At 34.5% G+C, this 24,200-nt stretch overlaps 3 protein-coding genes across 4 annotated transcripts; 1 reads left to right on the forward strand and 2 right to left on the reverse strand.

The window, feature by feature from the left end:
* LOC18609704 lies at positions 1,091-5,334 on the reverse strand. Its single transcript, XM_007044951.2, has 4 exons — positions 4,169-5,334; positions 3,248-3,679; positions 2,702-3,005; positions 1,091-1,645 (listed from the first exon to the last, which is right to left on the reverse strand). The coding sequence occupies exons 1-4, from the start codon at positions 4,643-4,645 to the stop codon at positions 1,503-1,505; spliced, it is 1,356 nt and encodes a 451-aa protein (XP_007045013.1). The 5' UTR covers positions 4,646-5,334; the 3' UTR covers positions 1,091-1,502.
* Positions 15,220-17,836, forward strand: LOC18609705 (4-coumarate--CoA ligase-like 9). Its single transcript, XM_018114589.1, has 6 exons — positions 15,220-16,424; positions 16,526-16,715; positions 16,948-17,093; positions 17,187-17,254; positions 17,364-17,466; positions 17,547-17,836. Exons 1-6 carry the CDS (start codon positions 15,414-15,416, stop codon positions 17,664-17,666), a joined length of 1,638 nt encoding a protein of 545 aa, XP_017970078.1. The 5' UTR covers positions 15,220-15,413; the 3' UTR covers positions 17,667-17,836.
* Positions 18,151-22,876, reverse strand: LOC18609707 (lipoxygenase 6, chloroplastic). Of its 2 annotated transcripts, none has more exons than XM_018116350.1 (9): positions 22,428-22,803; positions 21,674-21,951; positions 21,344-21,581; positions 20,907-21,239; positions 20,647-20,732; positions 20,453-20,560; positions 19,686-19,987; positions 19,209-19,472; positions 18,151-19,105 (listed from the first exon to the last, which is right to left on the reverse strand). In XM_018116350.1, the coding sequence occupies exons 1-9, from the start codon at positions 22,801-22,803 to the stop codon at positions 18,346-18,348; spliced, it is 2,745 nt and encodes a 914-aa protein (XP_017971839.1). In that variant the 3' UTR covers positions 18,151-18,345. The 2 variants fall into 2 exon arrangements, with proteins under 2 accessions (XP_017971839.1, XP_017971841.1); XM_018116352.1 differs by having other exon boundaries at positions 18,861-19,105; positions 19,204-19,472; positions 22,428-22,876.

The following is a 24,200-nucleotide window of genomic DNA, read 5'->3' on the forward strand; positions in this document are numbered from 1 at the left end:
GATGGGGCAAATGGTATTGTGATTGTTCTAAATTACAATGTTTAATCAAACAATGTGAGGAGGATGCAGAATGAAGCAAGAGAGTAATTCTAATTACCTTAGGCTATTCATTAGTCTGCCCTGAGAACAAACATCTGCCTTGCCTCTTATATAATGTGTTAAATGGCTATAATATTTTAGGATCATGTTTATCGGAGACAATATCCTTTAATGACTACTCTACCAGTTTCGTATAAAATTAATGGTCACGGGCATTATGGTGTTAAGCTTTTAATTAAATTTCCTGTAGGAAAATAATTACACCACTCAATAATTGCTTTTTTTGGGTTTATGGAATTCTTTCAAACGTTGTTTGATGTTCCTGTGCTTCTGAGGCTGCATTGTATAATAAACACATGTTATATTAATATGCCTCTACAGAGTCTCTTGCTAACTAGGTTAGAGTATATTTTTGGATAGCAGTTCACTGCATGTGCACTTCAACTTTAAGACAAGTTATGCTTGTTAGAAAACCATATTACATTCTAGGTAATTTAGGCCCTATTGTTTCATGTTATCAACGCCTTTCTCATGTTGTTACTTTACTGTGTCATTGCGTGGAAGTATGTCTTGACATACAGTTTTCTAGATTGAGCTGTCCTCTCAAGAATAGAATGCTGCTGCCTGATGTTGTTCTATCCTGTTTTCTGGGTTATTGAACGTTACTTGGGTTGGTTTGTATTTTTGTATATGGTGGTATTCCTTTAGTTGCATTTCTGTCTACAGTTCTATCAAGAACTTCAGACTTGCGAGTGCACATTGATTATCATTCATGCAAAACAAGCAAAAAATACCTGGGTTCAAAGCTATGATTAACAGCGAGAGGGAGACAAAATCGCCACAAAGGAAAGGCCACCGGAATAGACTTTATATTCTACCTATCCCAGCAGATTATGGATTGAAAATTTGTCGAAGGTTCCCATGTTGGAGACTGAGGCTTTTACCGTGAATGCAAAAAGGATGAGATGATAAATTTATTCTGCGGATTTTGTTTTGTAACGTTGGTTGTAAAATCTTCCTTCACGTGGGCTTCCAGATTTGAACCAAGGGATATATAACTGGGTGAATGCAGAATTTTCATTTTCGCCGAAACACAAAAGATCTGTACTGTTGGGTACACAACAAAGTATTTATCAAACACAAAATTGTGTTGTTGGGTATACAACAAAGTATATTATTTGACTACTGCGGTGCCTGCAGGCGTGCGGCGTCGTATTTGTCATAATTTCCGAAAGCCTTGTCGGACAGTGACTGTCTACCTTGTTTATCCCCCATTCGGACCCCAACGATTTATCATGCTGCTCGGTCCCAAACGTGAAGGGATAGATAGCCTTACAATGTAAATTAACCGTGTGCTATCCAGCTTGTGACAAGTTGTGTGACCTTGCAATCAAGTACAATCTCATAATTCCTTGGAATTCGTACTGGAAGTATGTCAAAAACTGGTTTCTGATGGAAACCAATTACGTAGAACTGAAGACTATGGTCTTTCCAAGCACAAACGTGATCAGGGTAAGTTCAATGAAAAAGATTGTGTTGATAAGACCCCGGTCAACTGTCCATCCAAATATAGTAATGCCTCCAGGATTGGCCTGCAGATACATCACTGCATGCCCAAAAAATACATGACAAAGCATAAGAACAATGTGCATGAATAAAACCCAACATTAACCACCATAACGTCTTTGCTGTAACGCCCCTTGAAAATTCCTACTATATCGGAAGCATGAACCACAGGACCAAGCACACGGTTCTCATGCAAGGATTGATTTTGCTCTAAATTAATGAACAAAGCCAAATCCATACTACCTTCCGGGTGCATACAGAGAAGAGAACAGTCTTATGATTTTTCATTCTCAATGTTGCTATCATCAATTCACACACCATGACCCTTAATCAAAGCATTTATTTCCCTCATTCAAATTCAAATCCAGAAACTTCTAATGAGAAGGATAAAAAAAGAAAAACATAAAAGGATAAGGAAAAACATAAGACGTATATGGTAGAAATAGAAGTCTTTCTAGGTATGCCTATTGAATGCTGAATACTTGAACTGTTGTAATCCTTGTCAATACTGCTACAAGTGATCAGAATAATTGTAAAACTACGACTCATGGCTTGCAAACTAAGTCTCGCCTGCCCTCTATATGAAACTATTGACAAAATAATGGTTATATGGACGCATAGCAAGTATAAATCCAATTTGGGTCAAAGGGATAAAGTAAGAATAACCATTATTGTTAAATGACAATCAGTAAACTAAAACTTCATAAAGTTGGAATCAACTGTCCATCTTCTAGTGGTTAGTATTGGATGGAGTATTGGGGCTACAACTGAATATAATTGAGAGAGCTTATGTGCAACTTCTGTTATACCTACATAATTTTGTGCGATTGCAGGGAGGCTTGACCAAAGACATTACTTTTGGTGGTGTCCAGGAGATCATATTATAGTTTCACATCAGTGTTATGTAGGATACACTTATTCACAATGTACTCTGGTAAAAAAGTCTAGGAAGTGCAAGTGTACTTGTGCTTTTTCTTGTTTATTTATAGTGCTTGTGTATGGGTGCACATTGTTGCTTCATTTTAAGCATGGTCCTAAATCTTCAGATTAAGAATGGAGAAACAGAATAGGAATAGAAACAAGATAAATTTCATACCAAAAGCTTGTCTTCTGTGATATGAAGACACATAAGAAGCCAACTGTGTAGTTGTAGGCATGGCAACGTAATCCACTGACTCCAGATCACTTTCAGAAAAAGTCATACGTAGTGAGTTCAATTGATTGAAAGCTTCCATGTTTCCGACACTGTTTGAACCTCTCAGGGATGCTTCAGTTGAAGTGCATGTTGCCAATGCATGCCATCTACTTGCAAGTGATGCAATTCCTTGAGCTCTGTGAGAAATTTTTGTGGCTGCATGCAAGCAAAGAATAATCCCAACAACTTGAACAATTGAGGAGACCTAGAGAGGCATAAAAGAAGGGAGGTAACAACAATTAAGACTTGAAAGTATTAAAATGGTTACACTCTAAAGAAAATATGCCAGGAAAGTAGCAAAATTTCCAAAGAGGTAACTTTCAAATTAGCAACTTCTATTTCTATTTAGTAGCATTAGTAAAGCTTATGGAGTGCAGGTGTTTAACTATTGACTATCTTAAATATACAGTTTATCCATATAATAGAGAAATGAATATACACACTTACTGCAAAATCACCGCCATTTATGAAGTTAACCATTCCACTATATCCTGTTGTCTGGAAAAGAGTCACAAATTGGCTAGCTGTGACAACCAAGAACTCTAAAAGAAGAAAAATTCTGAACCTATGGCTTATCTTGGAGAGATGATGCCGTAGTCGACTGTGCTCCTCTATAAATACCAAAACATCAGATTCTCTTTCCAAGAACTTTGCGTAATCATCAAAGTGAATAACTTGCAAGTTGCAGACTAAATGAAACAAAATGCTGGCGGATAGACTAATTGTACTCACATAAGTCCAGGACAAAATCAAAGCTAATAAAATAACAACAGATATCCACCACGAATCACGTTGCACATATAAAATACGGATGATCTCCCGTGCAGTCTTCAAAATGAAGCATGGCAGTGACCACCATATTAGCAGGCGCATGGAATCCTGCACAAAAGTAACTTAATCCAAATCAAGAAAAAGTGATTGGCATAGCAAAACAAGAAATTTTTGAAGTGTATCTTATAATTCATTATTATCACCATAATTGACGCTGCCACAACCATTAGGGGAAGATCATATTTCTAGTTTCTTTGAATGATCTATTTATTCATTCAGCACAAAGCCTTTTTCTTTTTCAATTAAAACCTTTCCTGGGTGCAGAAATACAGTACTTACTATACTAGTAATTTCCAAATCCATAAAACAAGCAAAAGTGAGAAACAAGAGATTATTTCTAAGGTGGTATTAATTAATCATCTTCTTTCTATGTTCGTGGCCACGATCAATCCAAGAACATTCCTCCATAATTTAACAAAGAATTATAATCAAAGATCAAAACTTGAATGCATTAATCGTGATTAAGCTCATTGTAATCCTAACTACCTGATTTTAACATAGACATTTAAAAACGCAAAAAAAAAAAAAAAACTTTACCCAAATCTGCTTAACATAGAGGTTGGTGAAACGAGCCATTTGACCACCGTATCGATCAAGAAACAAAAACCTCCTAATACCGTACTTTCTGAGATTAAACGAAACGCAAAACAAAGAAACGGCCGCCAAACAAGCCTGAGAAGCCACGATATCCATCTCGAAATCCTTAATCTGATACGTCTCGCAACCGTCGCATTTGGAAAGTTCCAGGACCAAAACCGGAACCAAAACCCCAACCACCGAGAACGCCGCCCAAGACAAGGAACAGCTCAACAAAGAAGACTGATTGAAACCGAGAAAACTCAAAAACCTCTCCAACTTTTCCAGGGAATCATCGAGATCGTCCCCTATTCGGTATTCTTGGTCTCGTCGTAGTAACTGGGTTTGAGCGGTGTCGTTTCGGTTGTTTGAATTGAGCAGAGGGATTTGCGCGGGAGGTGGTTGCTCTGCCTCCGTTTGTACCTGAGAATCACCCATCAAAAAGGAAAAAATTTTTGCAGGGGAGATTTTAAGAATCAAATAAATTCAATTCCTGTTTTGTTTATCGAAGCTCAGAACTCAGATTTCTTTTGTTTCTTAGATCGTGGGAAAATGTGGTTCATGAATATTTGTTGTGGAGTACTTCGGAGGCTATCCCTTCCCCCCTCGGCCTTGGGCGAAACTTTTTGAAATTTTTTTTTAATTTTCGGAGGAGGGGGGGTGGGGGTTAATGATTGAGTGAGCTCGTTTTTATCGATTTTGCAACGGTAACGCTTCGAGTTTGAGGAGATCACCTGATATCAGCCGTTGATGGAGTAAGATTGATGCGATTAGCGCCGCATTAGCACGTGATTGTGATGATGATGTTTTTCTTGATGAACCTTTGCTTCACCTGAAAGCTCTGACTGTCTGGGTACTTCGAAATTGGAATCTCCGTCTTTCCTGCTTTATGTTTTTTTTTTACCTCGTTCCATGAAACCGGGCGAAGAAAGAGACAGATGCTACTCGGCCAAATGTGACGGTCCAAAAGCTGTCGTTCTTTCCGACTGATTACTTATTAAAGAAGTGATAAATCCAACCTTATATCATTATTAAGGTCCTAATCTAATCATAACTGTAATCAAAATCCCCTAATCTTTGCTCTTCAAGCCTCATATATATTTTTTTTCTGATTCAGCTTTTGGAGTTTCCCGCCAAAATTGAAGGCACTTGCAAAGAAAACCATAAAAAAGGAAAGAGACCACCACGGAATGGAAGCCCTTCTTTTGGTTGAGGAGGGGGAGGTAAATTTTGGGAAGTAGTGATTGATCATGGTTATGGAGTTAAAGTAGGTGATTAGTGATTTTAAAGAGGATTAATGAAATAATCAAGAGGGTTGGTTAAGATTGATAACGATTTTCAATGGAGATGGAGCATCATTCATTAGCTGGCTTTTTCAGATTTTGACCACTTTGGTTCATTTAAGGTTTCATAAAAAAGTTTGCCTTGGCGGCATTCAAGTTGCTACAAGCGGAATGTGCGATAGCTCCCACCCATCTTAGATTCTTGTTTTCTTGCAAGTATTTGTAATTAAAATATAACAAGTGTCAACCGCTGCTTACTAATATTTAGATGATATTTAGAAATAACAATTATAATTAATGCACTTTCTTTTGTGAATTTAGTTAAAATAATATATTAAATATAATTTTTGAAAATAATAAGCCCGAAAGTGCTCTTCTAAGAAGACTCAGAAAGGGGAAAACAAGGATGATGGATCAAATGAAATCAAGCTCCCATTGTTCCTTGCAAGGCATTTGGAAATCAGATCGTTTTAGTTAAGAGGCTTTCAAGATGTTTATGCTACGAGATTCTGCCCTTTTTTTTAAGTTAATATTTGAGTTAGGTTGGGTATTATCGTTTGATCTAAGATTTTGATCCAAATCTTATGTCGTACTTTTTTTTTTGGAATAAAATCTTATGTCGTATTTAGCATTTAATCTTTCAAAATAAATTCAAGTGAATTGAAGTTTTCGTTATTGGAATATTTGTTGTTACTTGTTAGTTTATTTTGGATCCTTTGTTTTTTTCTTCTTCAAGTTTTGTTATTGCAATGATATTAAACAAATAAAACAGAGGTATAATATTTTTAAAATTTTTGTGAATTTTTTAATAAAATTTAAATAAGTTTTTTATTTTTTATTATATTCAATAAAGTTCGTATGTTTTCATTTTAAACTAAATAAGTCTTTATAATTAATGATTAATTAATTATCATTAGTTAAAATTTTATTTGTCATTATTTTAATTATGTAACGTTGACATAATATTAACATGGAGGATGAAAATGTTACGTGATTATATCATCACACAAGAGCGGACCTACACTGTCACTACTCATTTCCTAAAAGTTTTAGTTATTATATTATTTTTTTAAAGTAGTTGTTGTTCTATTTATCTAGTGTTTTGAGTAGTTAATATATTAATGAACCCATTATTTTTTTTGCAATTTTATAGAAAGTGGGGTCAAAGACGCCAAGTAAAAGTAATTTATATATTAATATTTAAATATTACATAAAAAGATAAAAAAAATTTCTATTTTGTGTTAACATTACCAAAATTGTAACTTATAAAATTATTAATTATACTATATATACCTTTATTTATATAAACTTACGATATATTTATATNCAAAATTATAACTTTTAAAATTATTAATTATAATATATGTACCTTTATTTATATAAACTTACGATATATTTATATATCTAAAGAGAATTGTTTATATAAACTTATAATATTATATACTTAAAGAGAAGTTGTGAGATTAAAATAGCTTTTGAATCTAGTTATTTTTTTTTAATTTCATGCAACTAACAACAAAACCATATAATTAATTAAAATAATTCATGAAACTATGATTATTAATTAACTTGTAATGTCTTTTAATATAAATACTTTACATATTATCTTAATTTATAAAGAATATAATTACTATTATGTAATTTTTTTTATATATGTGGGAAAGAAACAAATAGAAAAATTACATCATTCTAGTCCAAGCAACTCCTAAATTATTAACAAAAAGACATGTAAATATTCCATTTGGAGGAGACTCAAATATATGAAGTCTGAAAGGTAAATCTTCATGATGTGTAACTAGCCAATTTGCGTACTGATTTGTTTCATGATGAATGTGAGAAATTGAAACATTCCAATCCTTAAGAAGGAGCTTTGTGATGTCCCTTACAAGATGACCATTTGGATTAAGATTATTACCTTGACCAACAATCTTTTATATAGATAACAAGGAATCTGAATTAACTTGTATTTTTTTAAAACCCTTATTCCAACACAGAGATAATCCTTGATAAATTGCCCAAGGTTCTGCAATCAAAGAAAAAGAAATACCGAATTTATAGGAAAATCCCACCATCCAATTGCCAAACATATTTCTGATCACACCTCCTGTCGCTGTTAAACCTAGCTGTCCTTCAACATTCCGATCAACATCGAGTTTAACAAAGTTCGGTTTTGGCTTTTCCCATGCTATCAAGAACTCTTTCTTCATATTTTGATGCTCTATTTTCAGGATATCCTATGCCTTTTTCGCTTATAAGTTAATAATTACTAAACAATAAAATAATATTAATTTTATTTATAATTTAATAATATTAATATATTAATATGTAAACCTTAACCCCTATTTCTTTTTTTTCTCTTTTCTTCCCCTAGCCACTGACCCCTCTTTCTTTTCTTCCATGAGCTGTTCCTCCTTCTTTTTTTTTTCTTTCTCAATAATTTTTGGTCAATGCTTAAATCGCTGCTCAAGTGCTCAGTGCTCAACCCTAGCCGTTGATCCTCTATTCTTGGTCCTCCATTAAGGTAAATCTTCTCTCTTTTTTAATTTCATTTTTGGTAGCTATTGTGCCCGAAATTTGGTGCGTGTTTACAAGTTGATACTTAATAAAACATGTCTACATATCAAACTCGTTGCTCAAGTGCTCAACCTTAGTCACAAATCCTCCATTCAGGTAAATCTTCTCTCTCTCTCTCTCTCTCTTTTTGAAGAGTTGGAATTTTCATTCAATGGAAATAAAAATCACAGTAGAGTAATAACTCACATTGCGTATGAAGAAATAAAAATCAACAAGGTAAACAACAAGGGAGCTTGTAGAAACAAACACTTCTAGAACCCAAAACACAGATTTACATCTCCCAACCAGTGAGAGGTTGATAATAAATTAGCTTAGTTCTTGTAGTAATGTATAAGAATTAGTAGGTTTTATCTAATTATTTTAAATTAATTTATTTAGGTGAGTCAATGTAATCTTAGTTAATTTTATGATTAAATTGGTGTTAATGTGCTTAAGATAGATTGTTATTGATTTATTTTGCTTTTGTAGGTGTTTAATGAAGGAAAGCTTTTAATGGAAAAAAAAGAGCAATTTTGAGGTGCAGATTTTCACTGCACATGTTCCTAAATTTTAACCATAACTCTCTCTACAAAATTTTAAATGAGATGATTTTTGAATCATTGGAAAGTTAAGAGAAAAATTCATAACTTTCATATTCACCACTTTGCCCAGTTCGACTTGGAAGGTGGTTAAAAATCTTATCGAAGTTGAAGCATTGTAGTAGTCTTAGAACAATTACAATTTTTGCTAATTAAATGGTCAAGGCCGCGACTGTGGTGGAGGTAGGCCATAGTTCACGTAGTCTGATGAGGAAATTCTAAGTAGAATTGATATGTTTCTTCATTCAATTTGGCCCGACTTCAAAGCCCTAATAAAATAACCTTTCGGAAGACTTTTAGAGACACGAAACATCAAATTTATAGTTGAGATTCAAGCCACAACATTATTGACAAAAGTCTCATTGAAGCTAAGAAAAAATCAAGGGATTTAAGAAGATTTAGAGATAAAGATTATAATTCTTAGGTTCTTTTATCTTTTGTTATTATTTTCTTGGTTTTGGTTTTTGATGGTTAAACTTAATTTGACGATGATGTGTAACTTGATGAGGAACTAATTTATTTATTTAAGATTATGATTGAACTCAATACGTAATTTGATCTATTTATCTCTCTTTTGCTTATGTTTGATATTTTAAGTTGTCTATTCTATTATGTTCTTAATACTTCAAGTTGACTGGCCACCAATTAGATTGAATTAGAAACTTAAGTTAAACCTTGACGAAAAAGATTTAAGTAGATCTAAAATAGAATAGCGTATAATCGAATGCACTTAGTTGATTAGGTGATTTGATTTGCATATAAGGTAGATATATACCTATAAGCCATACGTAGCCAACATTAGAGGACGAACTTAATTAATCTTTCTTTAATTTAATTTGCATAGACATATAGAAAATTAATTGGGAAAGATATTTTTATGAGAAACTTGACAAAGACTTGTAAATAAATTAAGACTTGTAAATAAATTAAGACTCTAAGTTAATAACTTAATCCATTAAACCAAGTTAAGAGAGACAGTAATCAAATGAAGTATTGAAGGATATCATACTCTTAGGTCTCAAAATCAATCAAGTCTAATAAAGTAATTTTGCTGAGTAGATTTAGATTAGTTTTACTTTTTAAATTTGATTTAATTTTTAATTGTTTGAATGAGAGTAAGGTGTGATAATTTTAATAATTAGCAAGTAGGGATTAATTCATTTCCTCGTGGGAATGAATTCTACTTTCTTTCATATTACTTGTTAATGACACGTACACTTGCGCGAGAAATCAATAATAGATGTATCAAAACCTCCACTTTCCATGTCTAGAGGCATCAAAATCTCTTTTCTTTTTTAATTTTATTGTTGCTATTGTGCCCAAAATTTGGTGGCTATTTAGAAGCTGACACTTAATAAAACATGTCTACTCATGTGTTAATGCTGTACTTATTTTCTCAAACTTGATTTAGACAATGATTTTGCCATGCTTTATGCTTCTCGGTTTTTTAAAAATGACCATAGCTAAAAATTGTGATAATAGTATTAATAATAATTGCAAAAATGCACTCTCAAAAAATTATCTATTAAATTACATACATTCTTATCTCTTTTATTTGTGTATGATCAATTATAACAATTGAAGATTCAATTGTCACACTTGTTGACATTGACAAGGAAGATGATTGAATTTTTCATGAGTTGTTGCCTCATTGTAAACTTGTAATGTTGATTAAGTTGTTGTTTAGATATGTTGTTTAAGTTTGTTTGAATATTTGTTTTTTTATTATTTAAATTTAAATTTTATTGTTTGTGTATTTTTATAAATTTAATTATTAGTGAATTATATGGAATATGCATGAGAAATATTATTGTAAAAGGATAGGAGTATGGATTCAGGTTCAGGTAAATTGGATACCCATGAAGAGCATTTTTAATAGTTTTTTTACATAATTAGATTTTTAAATGAGTTTGGGTAATTATTGAGTACTAGGTATATATTAGGATTCGAGTTAAAGTAGTAATTTTAAAAAATATTTTGTTAGTTATAGGGTTCAGGTATCCTATTTATTAATAGGATTTCAAGTACCTCAAAATTAGCGAGTATCTTATACGTTGACAACCTTATTGCCAAATTTGTTTAAGAGGTATCAAAATGAACAAAAAAACAAAACAAAAAAGGGTAAAATACCCTGACCTCTTAAGTTTTGACTATAATTCCATATGGATTCATTAGCATTCGAAATGGACAATTCGCTCCAAACATGTAAACATCGTTAACAGGCAAATATCAAATATCTAAATACTTTAATTTTTTCTCCACTTTTTCCTATTCTTTTCTTTTCTCTCAGGTCAACCTACGACACTCGCTTATGCCAACCGATTGCAAGAATGACAAATCTCACCCTTCCAATGCGATCTTGTGCTCGTCAACGCAGCGAGAACACCAAATTTGGTGCTCCTTGGCCAGATTGGGGAACGTTCGATCAATGCTTGCCATGTCGTCTATTGTTGCTGTTGTCATTGTCCATCACTGCTCGTTGTCGGCGTTCGCGTTGGATAAAATTTAGAGAGAGAATGTTTGGATGGAGAGAGAAAGAAATTGTATTTTATATAGTGGTAATTTTTAAAATTAATGAATGGTAAAATTGTTTTAAAAATATTACCAATTCATCAAACTAAAGAAACATTGACGATTGACTAACAATAGAACTTATGTGTCTAGCGAAAGATATTCTTTTGAGATGGACTGTTCATTTCGAATACTAATGGACTCGTGTGAGATTATGACCAAAGTTTAAGGGATCAAGGTATTTTACTAAAAAAGAAAAACGTGCAAAAGCAAAGGTTATTAGAGATTGGGCTTGGACCGCTCCCTAAGCAGCCCTTTTGATCACTACTTCCTTAAAAAAATGACGAGAGATGCATGTAAGGATGGAGCTAGTCAACTTTTGTTGGAGAGGCCAAGGACGAAGAAAAATAATGGTTAAAAATTTTTAAAAACTAATGCATTGACTTTAATCAACAATCAAAAGATTTATAATAAAAAATAATTTTATATAACATGTCAATTAAAAGGAATAAGAAAAAAATTTACAATAGTTTTTTAGGAAAGTTGTGCTCAACGATGTTTGAAGAATTAAGTGTATTTTAGTGGTGAGTTATAGTGAAGGGAGAAAAGTAAAAATAAAAAGACAAAAGAAAAAAGAAAGATAAAAAAAAAGAGAGAGAAAGAGATGTAGAGAAACTTAAGAATTAAGATAAAGTTGAGTACTACTTGTGGGGTCATTTTATTTTTTATATTTGTATTAATTATTAAATAAAAAATTATTTTGAGAGGCATTAAAAAACATATATAATAATTAAAATATTAAAAATTTGGGTAAAATATCCAAATAGCTTTAAGTTTTGACCAAAATTACACGAAAATCCAATAGTTTGAGAAATAGACACTTTACCTCAAAAGAATATCTGTTATTGGATACATAAGTTTAACCATTAGTCAAACATTAAGGTTTTCATTAGTTTGCTAACGTGGTAATATTTTTTGGACAATTTTACCTTCAAATATGTCAAAAATTACAACACTATATAATCTTTTGTTTTTCATTTTTAAATTGTTTTTCTTTCTTAAAAAAACCTACCTACCATTAATGTTGGTTCTTTTATCGTATCAAATCCAACCATCCTGTCAACTTACAAAAATTCATCCTTGATGACATGCTGAAAATCATTAACAAGTTTAGGAAAACACTGTTTTATGGCATGGCCATTAGTGCCATCATTGACTCCATGGGCATCAACACTAGGTGTGATCCACCTAAACAACATGCTATGCACATGAAGATCAATGAGCATACCATCAAGAAGCTTGGATTTATGTATGTTAACCAATCTTTGGTGTGTAAAGAAACCGTTAATGAACCTGATATCGTTGGGGATGTGGGAAATGAGGACATCTATGCTGAGCCTAGTGTAGCCCCTAGTGTCAGTCTTAGTGTGAGCCCTAGTGTCGCTTCTAGTTACCCACCTATGTCCATTGCCTTTGACTCCGAGCAAGCCTTTTCTCGATTGTTATCATATATGGAATCTATGGATGTTTGCGTGGTTAACAGGTTGGATGCTTTGGAGGCCTAGAATCGTGAGTTATTGCATTGCCAACAGTTTCTTGAAGAGCAGTTTCAAGCTCACTTTTCGCCACCATCTTGAGTTCATCACTGGGGACATCGCCTTCCCTCGACACTTCATGCCTTTTTGGATTAGATGGCCACCTGCTCATACCATTTTCATCATGCTTCATCATTGTCATTGCCCTACATTTTATTGGTTTTAGATTTTATGCACTGTATTTGGATGGTCGTTGGCAACCAATTTTGGATTGTGTTATATTTTCCTGTTACATTATGCTATTGGATACCTTGTTTATGCGAATGATTATATGCCTCTTATGCTATGTTCTCACTCTAAATTGTTTACTCCTTATACTTCTTTTATTTTATTCTACGCCTACTCTTCTTATTGTTTATGATATTGTTATGGATTAAAGTTTCGACATTTATTTCCCATGATTTTTTTACCTTAACTTATGTTTTCCAATCCGATCCCTTTTCACACTGACTTTTCTTTTTTATGTAACCAAAAGGGGTAGAATGAAGTTAACGAGTAAATTTTACACTACATTTTCATCAAAACGGCCAAAATTATTTTCAAAATTAGAAATTCTTAAATTGAAAGGGAGCATTGATTAAAGGGGAGGATTCAAAATTCTATACAACTTTCAGATCTTTAAAATTCAAGAGAGTCCGTATTTTTTTCAAAAGTTTGAACAAATTTTACTTATTGTTTTGTCATATAGAAAAAAGGGAGATTGTTAGCTCTATAGCTTTCAAATTGATCCCATGTCTTGAAATGACAAAAGAAAATGATCAAAAATTTCATTTAAGTCTTGGAATATCAAGTCTAGACATCCCCTTGCACTTTCAAATGAGTTTGAGAAGAAAAACAATGAAAAAGGACTTTGAAAAATGCATTCTGGTCCAAATGTATCAATTTATAAGGAACATGTATCGACATGAATCGATACATTTGAACAAGTATCGATAGATATTGAAATCTATCGATACATGTTCTTAAGAAAAGTCAAAATTTGCAAAGTGAAACTCAATCTATTGATACATTCTCAAATGTATCGATAGAAATACAGTAAAATGCTTACTACCTCAAAAGTATCGATACATTTCTTAAATGTATCGATTCATTTTCAACAGAATACTTACTGCCTCAAAAGTATTGATACATTAATAAATGTATCAATACATTTTCAACAGAATGTTCAAGTCGTTGCAGCCAAGTTCAAAAGTATCGATACATGCCAAAATGTATTGATACATTATAGCGGTAATTCAAAAATATAAGAGGCAATGTATCGATACATTCACATATGTATTAATACAACATAACGTTGGAGCCTTGAATGAAGAGAAGAACGACTATTTTCACATTTAATGAACCTTCAACTAGCCTTGAAGCTTCAACAACTACAAATAAAAGCTCCTACAACATTTATGAAGATTGGAAGACTTTAAAACACAATTCCAAGAGAAGAATTCATCTCAAATCATTCAATGCTCTTGTACTTCTCCTTTTATATTTAAGTCTTCTATTGTACCACTTATAGAGCCATTATTGCTTATCTTTTTTCTCACCAAACATTGTACTTAATTTGCTATTTAGCCTTCAAAAGGCATCATAACTGCACTTTTTATCTTTTATTGTATTCACTTGAGTGGTTATACCTTAATCAATCGAAAAAGTAGAAATTGAGTGGTTATACCTTAATCAAGATAAAAGGTAGAGTAATTGTACTTTAACAATAAAAAGGCATTGTATTGAACCCGATTTTAATGATGAATTTTAAACTCCTTAGTGAATCTAAGGAATACAACTTAGACAAGGAGGTCAAACCTTTATAAAAAATATTGTGTTAATTTTTTCTTCCTTTCCTACTTTTTTAAATTTCATTTGTATTTTCCAACGTTTCTTACTTTACAAGAAATCAATTATCTTCTTTATTTTCAAATTGGAAATTTGATTTAAGAGAATTCTATTTTCTCAAAATTGATAAGGAATCTTCAAAATTACAAAATATTTCAATTCACCTCCTTTTAGAACTATTCAAATTGAGTTTATTGCATTAACATTATATTTATAATTATGCGATTTAGCTTTTGATAGCTGAGATTTCCTGCTCAAAATAAAATTTTAAAATTTGCAAATAGCATCTTTGATTAATTCATTCTTTAGGGTAAAATACTTTGATTTTTTTAAGTTTTGATCATAATTTCATACGGATTTATTAATTTTGAAAATTGACACTTTACCTCTAACTGATAAATATGAAATATCTAAAATTATAAACTATTTAAAAATAAAAATTATAATTTATATAGTAATAATTTTTAAAATTAATAAAAGATAAATTTACTTTAAAAATATTATAACGTATAAAATATTAATGATTGATTAATGGTTGAATTTATATTTTAATAAAAAACATTTTTTTAAGAGCAAAGCGTGCGGAATTATTTTTAGACAGTATTGTATTTCACCTTTTTCTTTCATGTAGTATAACGGGAAGAGACAAAGAAAAGGAAAGGATGTGAAGAAAAATTAGTATAACAGGGTGATGACCAACAGCGACATGCCAATATTTTGCGAAAACGTCAAACAGGTTCCGTCCCTGAGCTGCATATCGAATTGAACTAAGCTCCTACTGACTCCATTCCTGCAAATTTCCTTTTTTGAAAAAAGTTCCAAAAACCCTCCATTCTAATGGCCAACTTCGTCGACCCAAAAACGGGCTTTTGCTCTAAAACGATGACGTTCCACAGTCTCCGACCTCCCGTTCCACTCCCACCCGAATCCGCACCCATTTCACTTACCGACTTCATCTTCTATCTCCTTAACTCCTCTCCTCCCTCGCCCACTGCTGTCGCTCTCATCGACGCCACCACGCGCCGCCGTATTCTCTATCCCGAACTTATCTCCCGAGTGAATAACCTAGCCGCCTCCCTCCGCACTCACTTTGGCCTCTCCAAAGGCGATTGCGCTTTCGTTTCCTCCCCGAACAATATCTACACTCCCATTCTTTGCTTGTCTCTCTTCTCTCTCGGCGTCGTTGTCTCTCCCGCCAATCCAGCCGCCACAATCCCAGAGATTCACCATCAAATCCGACTTTCGAAACCGGTAATCGCTTTTGCCTCATTGGATTCAGATCATAAAATCCCTTCGCTTAAATACGGAACCGCTATAATGGACTCGGTTGAATTCGAGTCGTTAATGGTAAATCGAAGTGAAAAAAAGAAACAAGAAGGAATCAAAGTGAACCAATCAGATGTTGCCACGATTCTCTATTCGTCCGGCACAACAGGTCGGGTCAAAGGAGTTGCATTGACTCACCATAACTGGACCGCGACGATCGCAACAGGCTATTCGTTGCGTCCGATGAGGAAGTGCCCCACGGTTGCTTTTTGTCCGGTTCCGTTATTTCATGTCTACGGGTTAGCGTACAGTTTGAGGCTTCTGGCGACGGGTAACTGCGTGGTCATTAACGGAGGAGGTGGGAGACTTGATATGAAAAAAATCTACGACATCGTTGAGGAGTATCGGGTTAGCCAGGTGGCGCTGGCCCCACCTTTGGTTGTAACGATGGTAAGGGATGCTGGAATGATGGAGGGCTGCGATTTGAGCTCGCTTGAAGTTATCTCGTGCGGGGGAGCTCATTTGAGCAAGAGTAAGATTGAGAGGTTGCGAAAACGGTTGCCTAAAGTTCAGCTGGCGCAGGTAAGCAATTAGCAGCATATTAGTAATTAATGATCTTAATTAGAGCGCTAAATAATGATGGTCGTGGTGCATAAATATATATTTTCATTTTTTTGATGAAGGCGTATGGGCTAACTGAAACAACAGGGCGAGTGTTTGCTACGATGGGTCCCCATGAAAGCCAAATAGAAGGTGCCACGGGAAAGCTTATGGCAAATTGTGAGGCCAAAATTGTCGATCCTGAAACTGCTGTTGCTTTGCCTCCTTCTAAGCCTGGAGAGCTTTGGATTAGAGGAGCTTTGGTAATGAAGGGTAATTATTAACTTATCTATATTTTAGATTCCGTTTGACATAGTGATGGAGTGCCTGCAATGCAATTTGTTTGCAAACACAATGTTTAAATAATAACAACTTTCGATTGCTTTCAATAGCAATACCAAAATTGGGCTTAATTAACTGGCAAGAAGGGAGCAGCTGTTGTCGATCACTTTGTTTACATTCCTTTCTTTTTTTCTTTTTTTTTGCTTTTTAATTTTGGGTTCAGGTTACGTTGATAATGAGGAGGCAACTGCTGCGACTGTGGATTCAGAGGGATGGTTAAGAACTGGCGATCTTTGCTATATCGATAATGAAGGTTTCCTGTTTTTTGTGGATAGATTGAAGGAGTTGATCAAATACAAAGGCTACCAGGTTGGTTCTGAGCTCTTCATAAATATGGTGCCTCAGAAAAGCTTATTCAATTTTATCCTATTTATTAATGTTGTTGCTTTCGCTATGGAACAGGTTGCCCCAGCTGAACTGGAGCATCTGCTTAGTTCCCACCCAGATGTCGTCGACTCTGCTGTGGTTCCGTATGTAGCTTTTATGATCTATCTTTTGACCACTATTCAACTCTTTTCACTGCCTGAAAAGACATGATTTAACCTGCCAACATAAACATTTGACTCTCCAAATTTACAGGTTTCCGGATGAGGAAGCAGGTCAGGTACCAGTGGCCTTTGTAGTCAGACAATCAGGCAGCAACATTGATGAATCAGAAATCAAGCATTTTGTTGCTCGACAGGTGTGAAAGGAAGAACATGCTTTGCTTCTAACCAACCATTTTTTTCCATCATTTTAATATTCTAAAACATTTTATCTCAGGTTTCCCAGTACAAGAGAATACGAAGAGTAATTTTCATTGATTCATTGCCAAAGAATGCCTCAGGTAAGGTACTGAGGAAGGAGTTAGTCGAATTGTCAAGTGCTACCTCCAAGTTGTAAAATTCCATCACTGCTTTATGTGTTTATGACAGAAAAATTGCTATTTTGTTGATGTTAATTTACTTTGTGTAACATAAAAATGGTTACATATCATTACAAATGATCAAAGTTAATATGTAATAAATTTGCTCATAAAAGAATGGGAATATACAATACTCAACTCTATCCCATCTATAGGTAAATTCGATTTTAAGATGTTGATTTAATTCTCCCGTTTTCTCATTAATAGTGTAATAAGAGAAAAATGTATAAAATAATTGTAATGAACCAAATTTCACTCCTCTATATGCAATACTGGGCTAAGGAAATAAACATCCATTTTGACTTTAATAGCTGAAAGATGATTATACTTTGATATATGCAGCTTATATACATAAATTGTAACTGTTATCTAATTTTTTAAACAAAATATGATTTTATTTTTTAATCTACATTTTTACAGCAATTATTTTTTGAAAAAGGAGAACATCATAGAATTGAGAGGTAGAGAGGTAGGCACCCAATTTGACATGCCCATCAGATCATAATTTGCTCTAACAATGTTTATTGGGTATGATTGCAATTTACAAGTATGGCTCTGAGCTGTGCACAAAGCAAAGGGACAGTAGCAACATCAATAAAAGAAACCTAGTACCACAAGAAGTCCACAACTCCCAAGGCCTTGATACAGCTAAGTTAATTAGATGGAAATGCTGTTGGGTATTCCACGACCGGTTACCCCAGGACCTGATGAAGGGAGCAGCAGTTCATAAGGGGGAATGCCAGCACCACTTCTGTTTTTAAGGCGGATATCCTTGTTTCTTTTATTTATCGTTTCCTCTATTTCCCCTAGTTTAGCAGAGAATTTCTCGAACATTTTCAACACTTCATGATCGTTGATCCAGCTGCTGTGTAGTTGGTTCATTTGACCCAGGTACTCTTCATCTGGGGAATGAGTTGACAAGGTGTCTTGAACAGCCATCACTTTGGTTGCTTGAAGCTTTGTTGGCAAAGAGGATAGAAAAGTGTGCTGAGGGTTGTGAATAAATTTCTCGAAATCAGGGTCAGTTTCTTGTGGCATGAGTTTTCGCATGAGGGTGGGACGGTTTGGCACATATCCTCCAAATGGGTACTGCCCGAAGTTTATAGCTGCATGCTGACCAGATGCAATCCAGATCATTGTGGTAAGTATGCTAGACAAGTCTTCTTTGGTGGCCAGTTTAGGCCACCAGGGTTCATTCCGTTTGTCATAATTACCTCTGTTCTTGATCTCATCCCACCAGGCTTGGATCTCAACATCAGATGTGACAGAATTAGGTTCAGTATAAAAGTGTTCAACATAGGATTCCACCCATTCTTTGATGGCAGACCAAATAAGCAGCCCATCTGCTGCGTAAGGATAGTCTTCAATCACAAGCTTCAGGCCACCAGGCACTGAAGGATCCTCCACTGCCATGCCCCTGAAAATTTTATCACGATTATCTATTATTGTTTTGAAATGGGGATAATTCAATAAGAACAAGCATCTAAGAATTAAGGGTCAAGGTTAAAATATAACCTTACCTCCGAATGAGATCTGCTGGCAATGCTTCCATGTCAAAGCGCCAACTCTCATAAGCTGCAGAGCTTAGCTCCATGGCATACTTTCCCGGGCTGAAACAAGCCTCAATTATCCCACCTCCATTAACTAAACTTTGCCGTGCAAGTGCATTAATTTCTAGCGTGTAGCGCATGTGAGGGTGAAGCAGCTTGTAAATGGGGTGCATTGAGCTAAGCTGTCTGTGAGTTGCAATTATATAAGGCTCCATGCAAGCATGAGTTCGCAACCTACAATTTCCAAGTTACCACCATATTAAAGTAGTACATCTCATAACATTTTATATGAACAACATAACAAAATATGCATGAACTACAAACTGTAACCATGTTTGATGTTAATTTCCCCCCTAAATTCTAGGTCTCAAATAATAAATATCGAAGTTTATCAGATACGACCAAATTTAAAATTTCACAGGGGTTTTGAAGCTGTTAAAGTTTTACCAGTGATTTACTAGCTGATGGACACCAGCATCATTTGAGCAAACATGAGCTTTGGCTAGTTTCCAAATCCAATGTGTTGTAGCATCATGCCCGTAAGTATAAACATATTTATTCCGAGATGACGAAGGAGTGGGAGGAAGAGAAAGCTCAATAGCTATTGGTGTCAGCATACCAGTCTTGCTATAGAAGAACACTGTCCTGGAGGCATAAGCTTTTTTTCCAGGTAAGTTGTTCATCCTCCTGATAAATGGCAAAAGCATGTCATGGAAGTCAAGTATAAACAATCTTTTTTCCTCAATAGCCTGCAACATCAGATACCAAAGAGCAACCTTAGAGAGTGAGAAATGATTTTATTAATTTTTAATTGATTTTTCAAAATCATACATGGTTTTAAGGAGGAACTAGTATACTAGCTCAACTTGTACGATAAACCCAACTAGGTAATATGATACAAATATTTCTGGGTTGACAATGCCATGGATATCCTTTAGTGTTCCACTAAAAAAATCAGGAATCAGTCACTAAAATTCTCCGATGTTGCACAAACGAAGCAGCCCTAAAACCCCCAACTTTAAACAAGTAAAAGCACTCAGTAAATATTGGATGTCCATTGCAAAGTATAGGACTCCTATTCTTCTAGGTTTAATGTAATGAACATGTCATCAAAAGAATGCCCATCGAATGAAGCACTAAGAGAAGAAGAAAGGGTGGGGGAGTGGGGAGGGCATGTGAACATATTACGGAATAACACTTTTAGATGTCAATACCTTGTCCACACTCATTCCATGGAGCTCTTGCTCTATCAATTCCTTTGTGATTGTGGATTCTGGAGGGCCATAAATGGCAGGGTCTAGTTTGCTAAGGATTGGAAATTCCTGTAAAATTGAACAAACTTAAGGATTCCCAAGAAGCAATTGTAAAGCCTAATCTACACAGACAGCGAAATATCTATGTAAATAACCTTCAAAATCTCAATATTCACAGGATTGACCCCAGCTAAAGTCTGGCGTGCAAATTCATTGTCTCGCAACCATGCAAATCTGTCCCCTGGAAACAGAAGTTCCAAGATAAATTGCAGAAATGAAATAGGGCTCCATTAATGAAGAATGATTTTAATAAGTATAAATGTGGCTTGATACTAATGCAAGCATAAGCTACGAGCCTCAATTTGGTCTCACTTACAAAACTAACTGCAAGCAGGGATTAATGAAGTGTACTTACTTCTTATAATAGCTGGGATTTCATATTTCAGCAACTTTTGGCCAACACTGAGAACTTGTTTCATCATATTGCCTATAAATAGATTGTTGCCTAATTCTCTTTGCTCATCGTCTTTCAAGATGACACCATCACTGTATAGCTTATCTATGTCAGAAAAGCATGTGAATGGGATATCTGAACTCGACAATGTAGCAGCAATGGATGGTACAAGATTGTGAAGTAGTGCTTTCAACCTCCCAGCAGAGAAAGTGTTCTGCTTGATCTCCTCAAAGGCCTCATCCCGAGGTACATAAACAGGATGGGGTTTTTCAATTCTACTTTCACAAAGTGGATCTAGATGCATCATCGAATACAGAGCATACCAATTTATATGTTAGTGTTGCAGAATAAAAACCTTAACACATAGAATAGCATAGTATTACTTCGAACAAAAATACCTGTCTTTGTAGGAGGTCGGCCACTTCTACAGCGCCTAGGATAGGGCCTTTCCTCACCACCCAGAACTGGCCTAGAAAGATCTTCATCCTTGTCAGGATTGCCTAAATCATTATACACATCATAATCATAAATTCTATCATGAGCCTTTCTCTCGCATTTACCATTACCACGAACACTCAGTAAATCTTCACGTCGTAGATCTTTAAGGCCAGGTGGTGTTTGTGATGGTAAGTGTGCCTGTTCATAACAATGAGGCACTGTTTGAATAACCCCTACTTGAATAACCTCTTAGTGAACAATAACAGGAAACTCTGGTACAAAATACTTACTTGATTTCTGAATAAAATTCTACTTTCAGGATTGTCATTCCGTGAATGGATCCATGTATTTGCAGGGAAGAAAATAGGGCCTTCTTCAAAACCATGAATAACAATCTCCAACAAGTGGAATTCCTTGCCATGAAGGTTGGTAATCAGAACAGCCCCGGGTTTACCGAAGTCAGATGGGATAGTGAAATCAGCTGCATATTCAAGGATGTGGCTATGCTCTGAAGGCTTAGGCAACCAGCCTCTTACAGAAGTCTCTACACTCTTCCCCGAGTTAGTAACTGCAAAAACAGATCATTTCACTTTCACTCGGTAAGAGAATTGATTGGAGATTCAAAATATAAATTCCTAGCAGGATCGTCAGCATCAAAGAAAAATATGACAAATACCTTCTTTTTTTTTTTTGAGAATAAGGAGTTGAAATAAATAAATTTTTAATCTTTTTTTTCCTACTAGGTAAAGGAACTTGCATTTTGATTAACATTAAAAACAAATATAAGCTTTATATAGTAAGAGCTTGATCACTGATAATTTGAATGATGACCCACCCAGCCATATCATCAGCCAAAATTACCACAACCTAATACTTTTAACAATGCAGTTCAAACGTCAACCACACCAAAATCCTAAATTGTCTTCTCTCAGTCAAGCCACATAACAAAGTAACTTCTGTGCCAATTGTGAAAACGAGAACAAAAAACAGAAAGAAAAAAAAAGAAGAAGACAGATTCCAGTTCAAGAAATGAACAAAACAAACCAGGATCGATCTCTTCACTGATGAGCTGGATCAAGATCCCTTGACCAATCCCGTTAATGAATAGTTCCCATTGATTCTCAATCTTCTCTGTGATCTTCTCCTTGATCTTTTTCCTTATAGTCACAACTGCCCTCACTTCCTTAACTGAAGAACCAGAAGCCAACGACCCATCAACGTTTTTTTGCTCAACTGATGACGACTTTTTTGCTGACTCCAAGGCCTTGTCATCACTGATAACAGCACGAACCAGGTGCCTTGTCCTTATAGTCCAGGAGAACTGTACCAGCCCAGGAACCCCATTGAGCCGCGAAGGTCGCCGGAGGGCAGATCCGGAGAAATTTGACTTGAACGAAGGCAGTGGCTGCAAAGTTAACATATTTTTCTGTTGGTTTGTCAAATATCAGAATCCTTAAAAAACTTTTATAGACAGGGAACAAGCGGAAATGATATTGCCACCAACGGAGCCTGACGTGATTTTAATATTTCTTCCTTGGATGCTGACGTGTTTTTTTCTTTTGCTTCAATTAAATGAGTGTTAACATCATCAACATTTTCTAGTAATCTGTCTAAAGGGCTCTGTTCTCTAAAAGTTACGTACAACTAAAAGATTACCAGTCAAAAGCTTAGCAGACGCTCGATGCAAAGTCCGTGAAAAGCACGGTCCAATAGAGGATTTGAAAGTGGGTAGAAAACCAGTCACTGTGTCCATGGGAAGTCAAACAGAAAATAGAACAAAGCGAGTGCGAAAGTTGGCGTGCGAAACGTGATGGGTATTCCGATAAAACAATTGACGCATGAGTTCGTCACGAAACCCACATTAAGAAAAAGACAATGTGTTTTTCTCTTAAAACAAGTGGTTATTAGTAAATCTCGACTAGCTGGACAATTAGGGTTTTCATATATTGTTTTGCTTATCTGTCGATGGATATGAAAATGGTAAAGATTAACGTGTGAAAGAAATATGATTGTGATGTTGACCCAATATTATATAATGATAATCACCTTTTTACTTTTCTCACGTTGTCACATTCAAGCAAAAAGATTTAAGCCCAAAGGCTTAAAAAAGCATCCTATGCAATATTGATATTAATCCTGTTAAATTATATATTATAATCACCAAATTTGACTCACCTCATAAATCCCCAAAAAAGAGAAAAGAATTGCAAGCAGTGAAACTAAGTGGAGCGTCTTATCTCCCTCCTTAAAATATCTTCAGTGGGGGATTTGATCATTTGAAGATTTGAGCAACAGCAAATGAAGGTTGTGTCCTTCGACAACGAGAGCATGAAATGACATGACAAAGAAAAAGTAGTAGAAAAAAGATGATGTCTCCTGTTATAAGAACATAAACCTTTTCGAGCTTGTTTCATTATATGATTTATATGGCTGCCCAAAAAACAAAAACCCCAGATCAAAATTACTTCTTGCCGCTTGTCTCCTTCCATTTTTAAACCATTAAACAATAGTTTTATTTTTTTTTCTTTATATTCCTAAGAGTTTGCGCACGTGATGAATTATTTCAGCACTCCATACTTGATCTAGCCTACTTTAATCCTTCCCAACTAATTAATTTAAACATAATATTCAAAAAAATCTTTAAATTATTTAAAAAATTTTAATAAATTCTTTTACTTTTATTGTATTCATTCAAATTTTATATTTTTATTTTGAGTCAAATAAAATTTTTATATTTTTATTTTTAATCAAATATATCTTTATAACTAATTATTGATTTAATCAAAATACTATTTGTTATTTTATATTTTGATGTGG

This window comes from Theobroma cacao, chromosome 2, assembly GCF_000208745.1.
Source record: "Theobroma cacao cultivar B97-61/B2 chromosome 2, Criollo_cocoa_genome_V2, whole genome shotgun sequence".
In the NCBI taxonomy this organism is placed as follows: domain Eukaryota; kingdom Viridiplantae; phylum Streptophyta; class Magnoliopsida; order Malvales; family Malvaceae; genus Theobroma; species Theobroma cacao.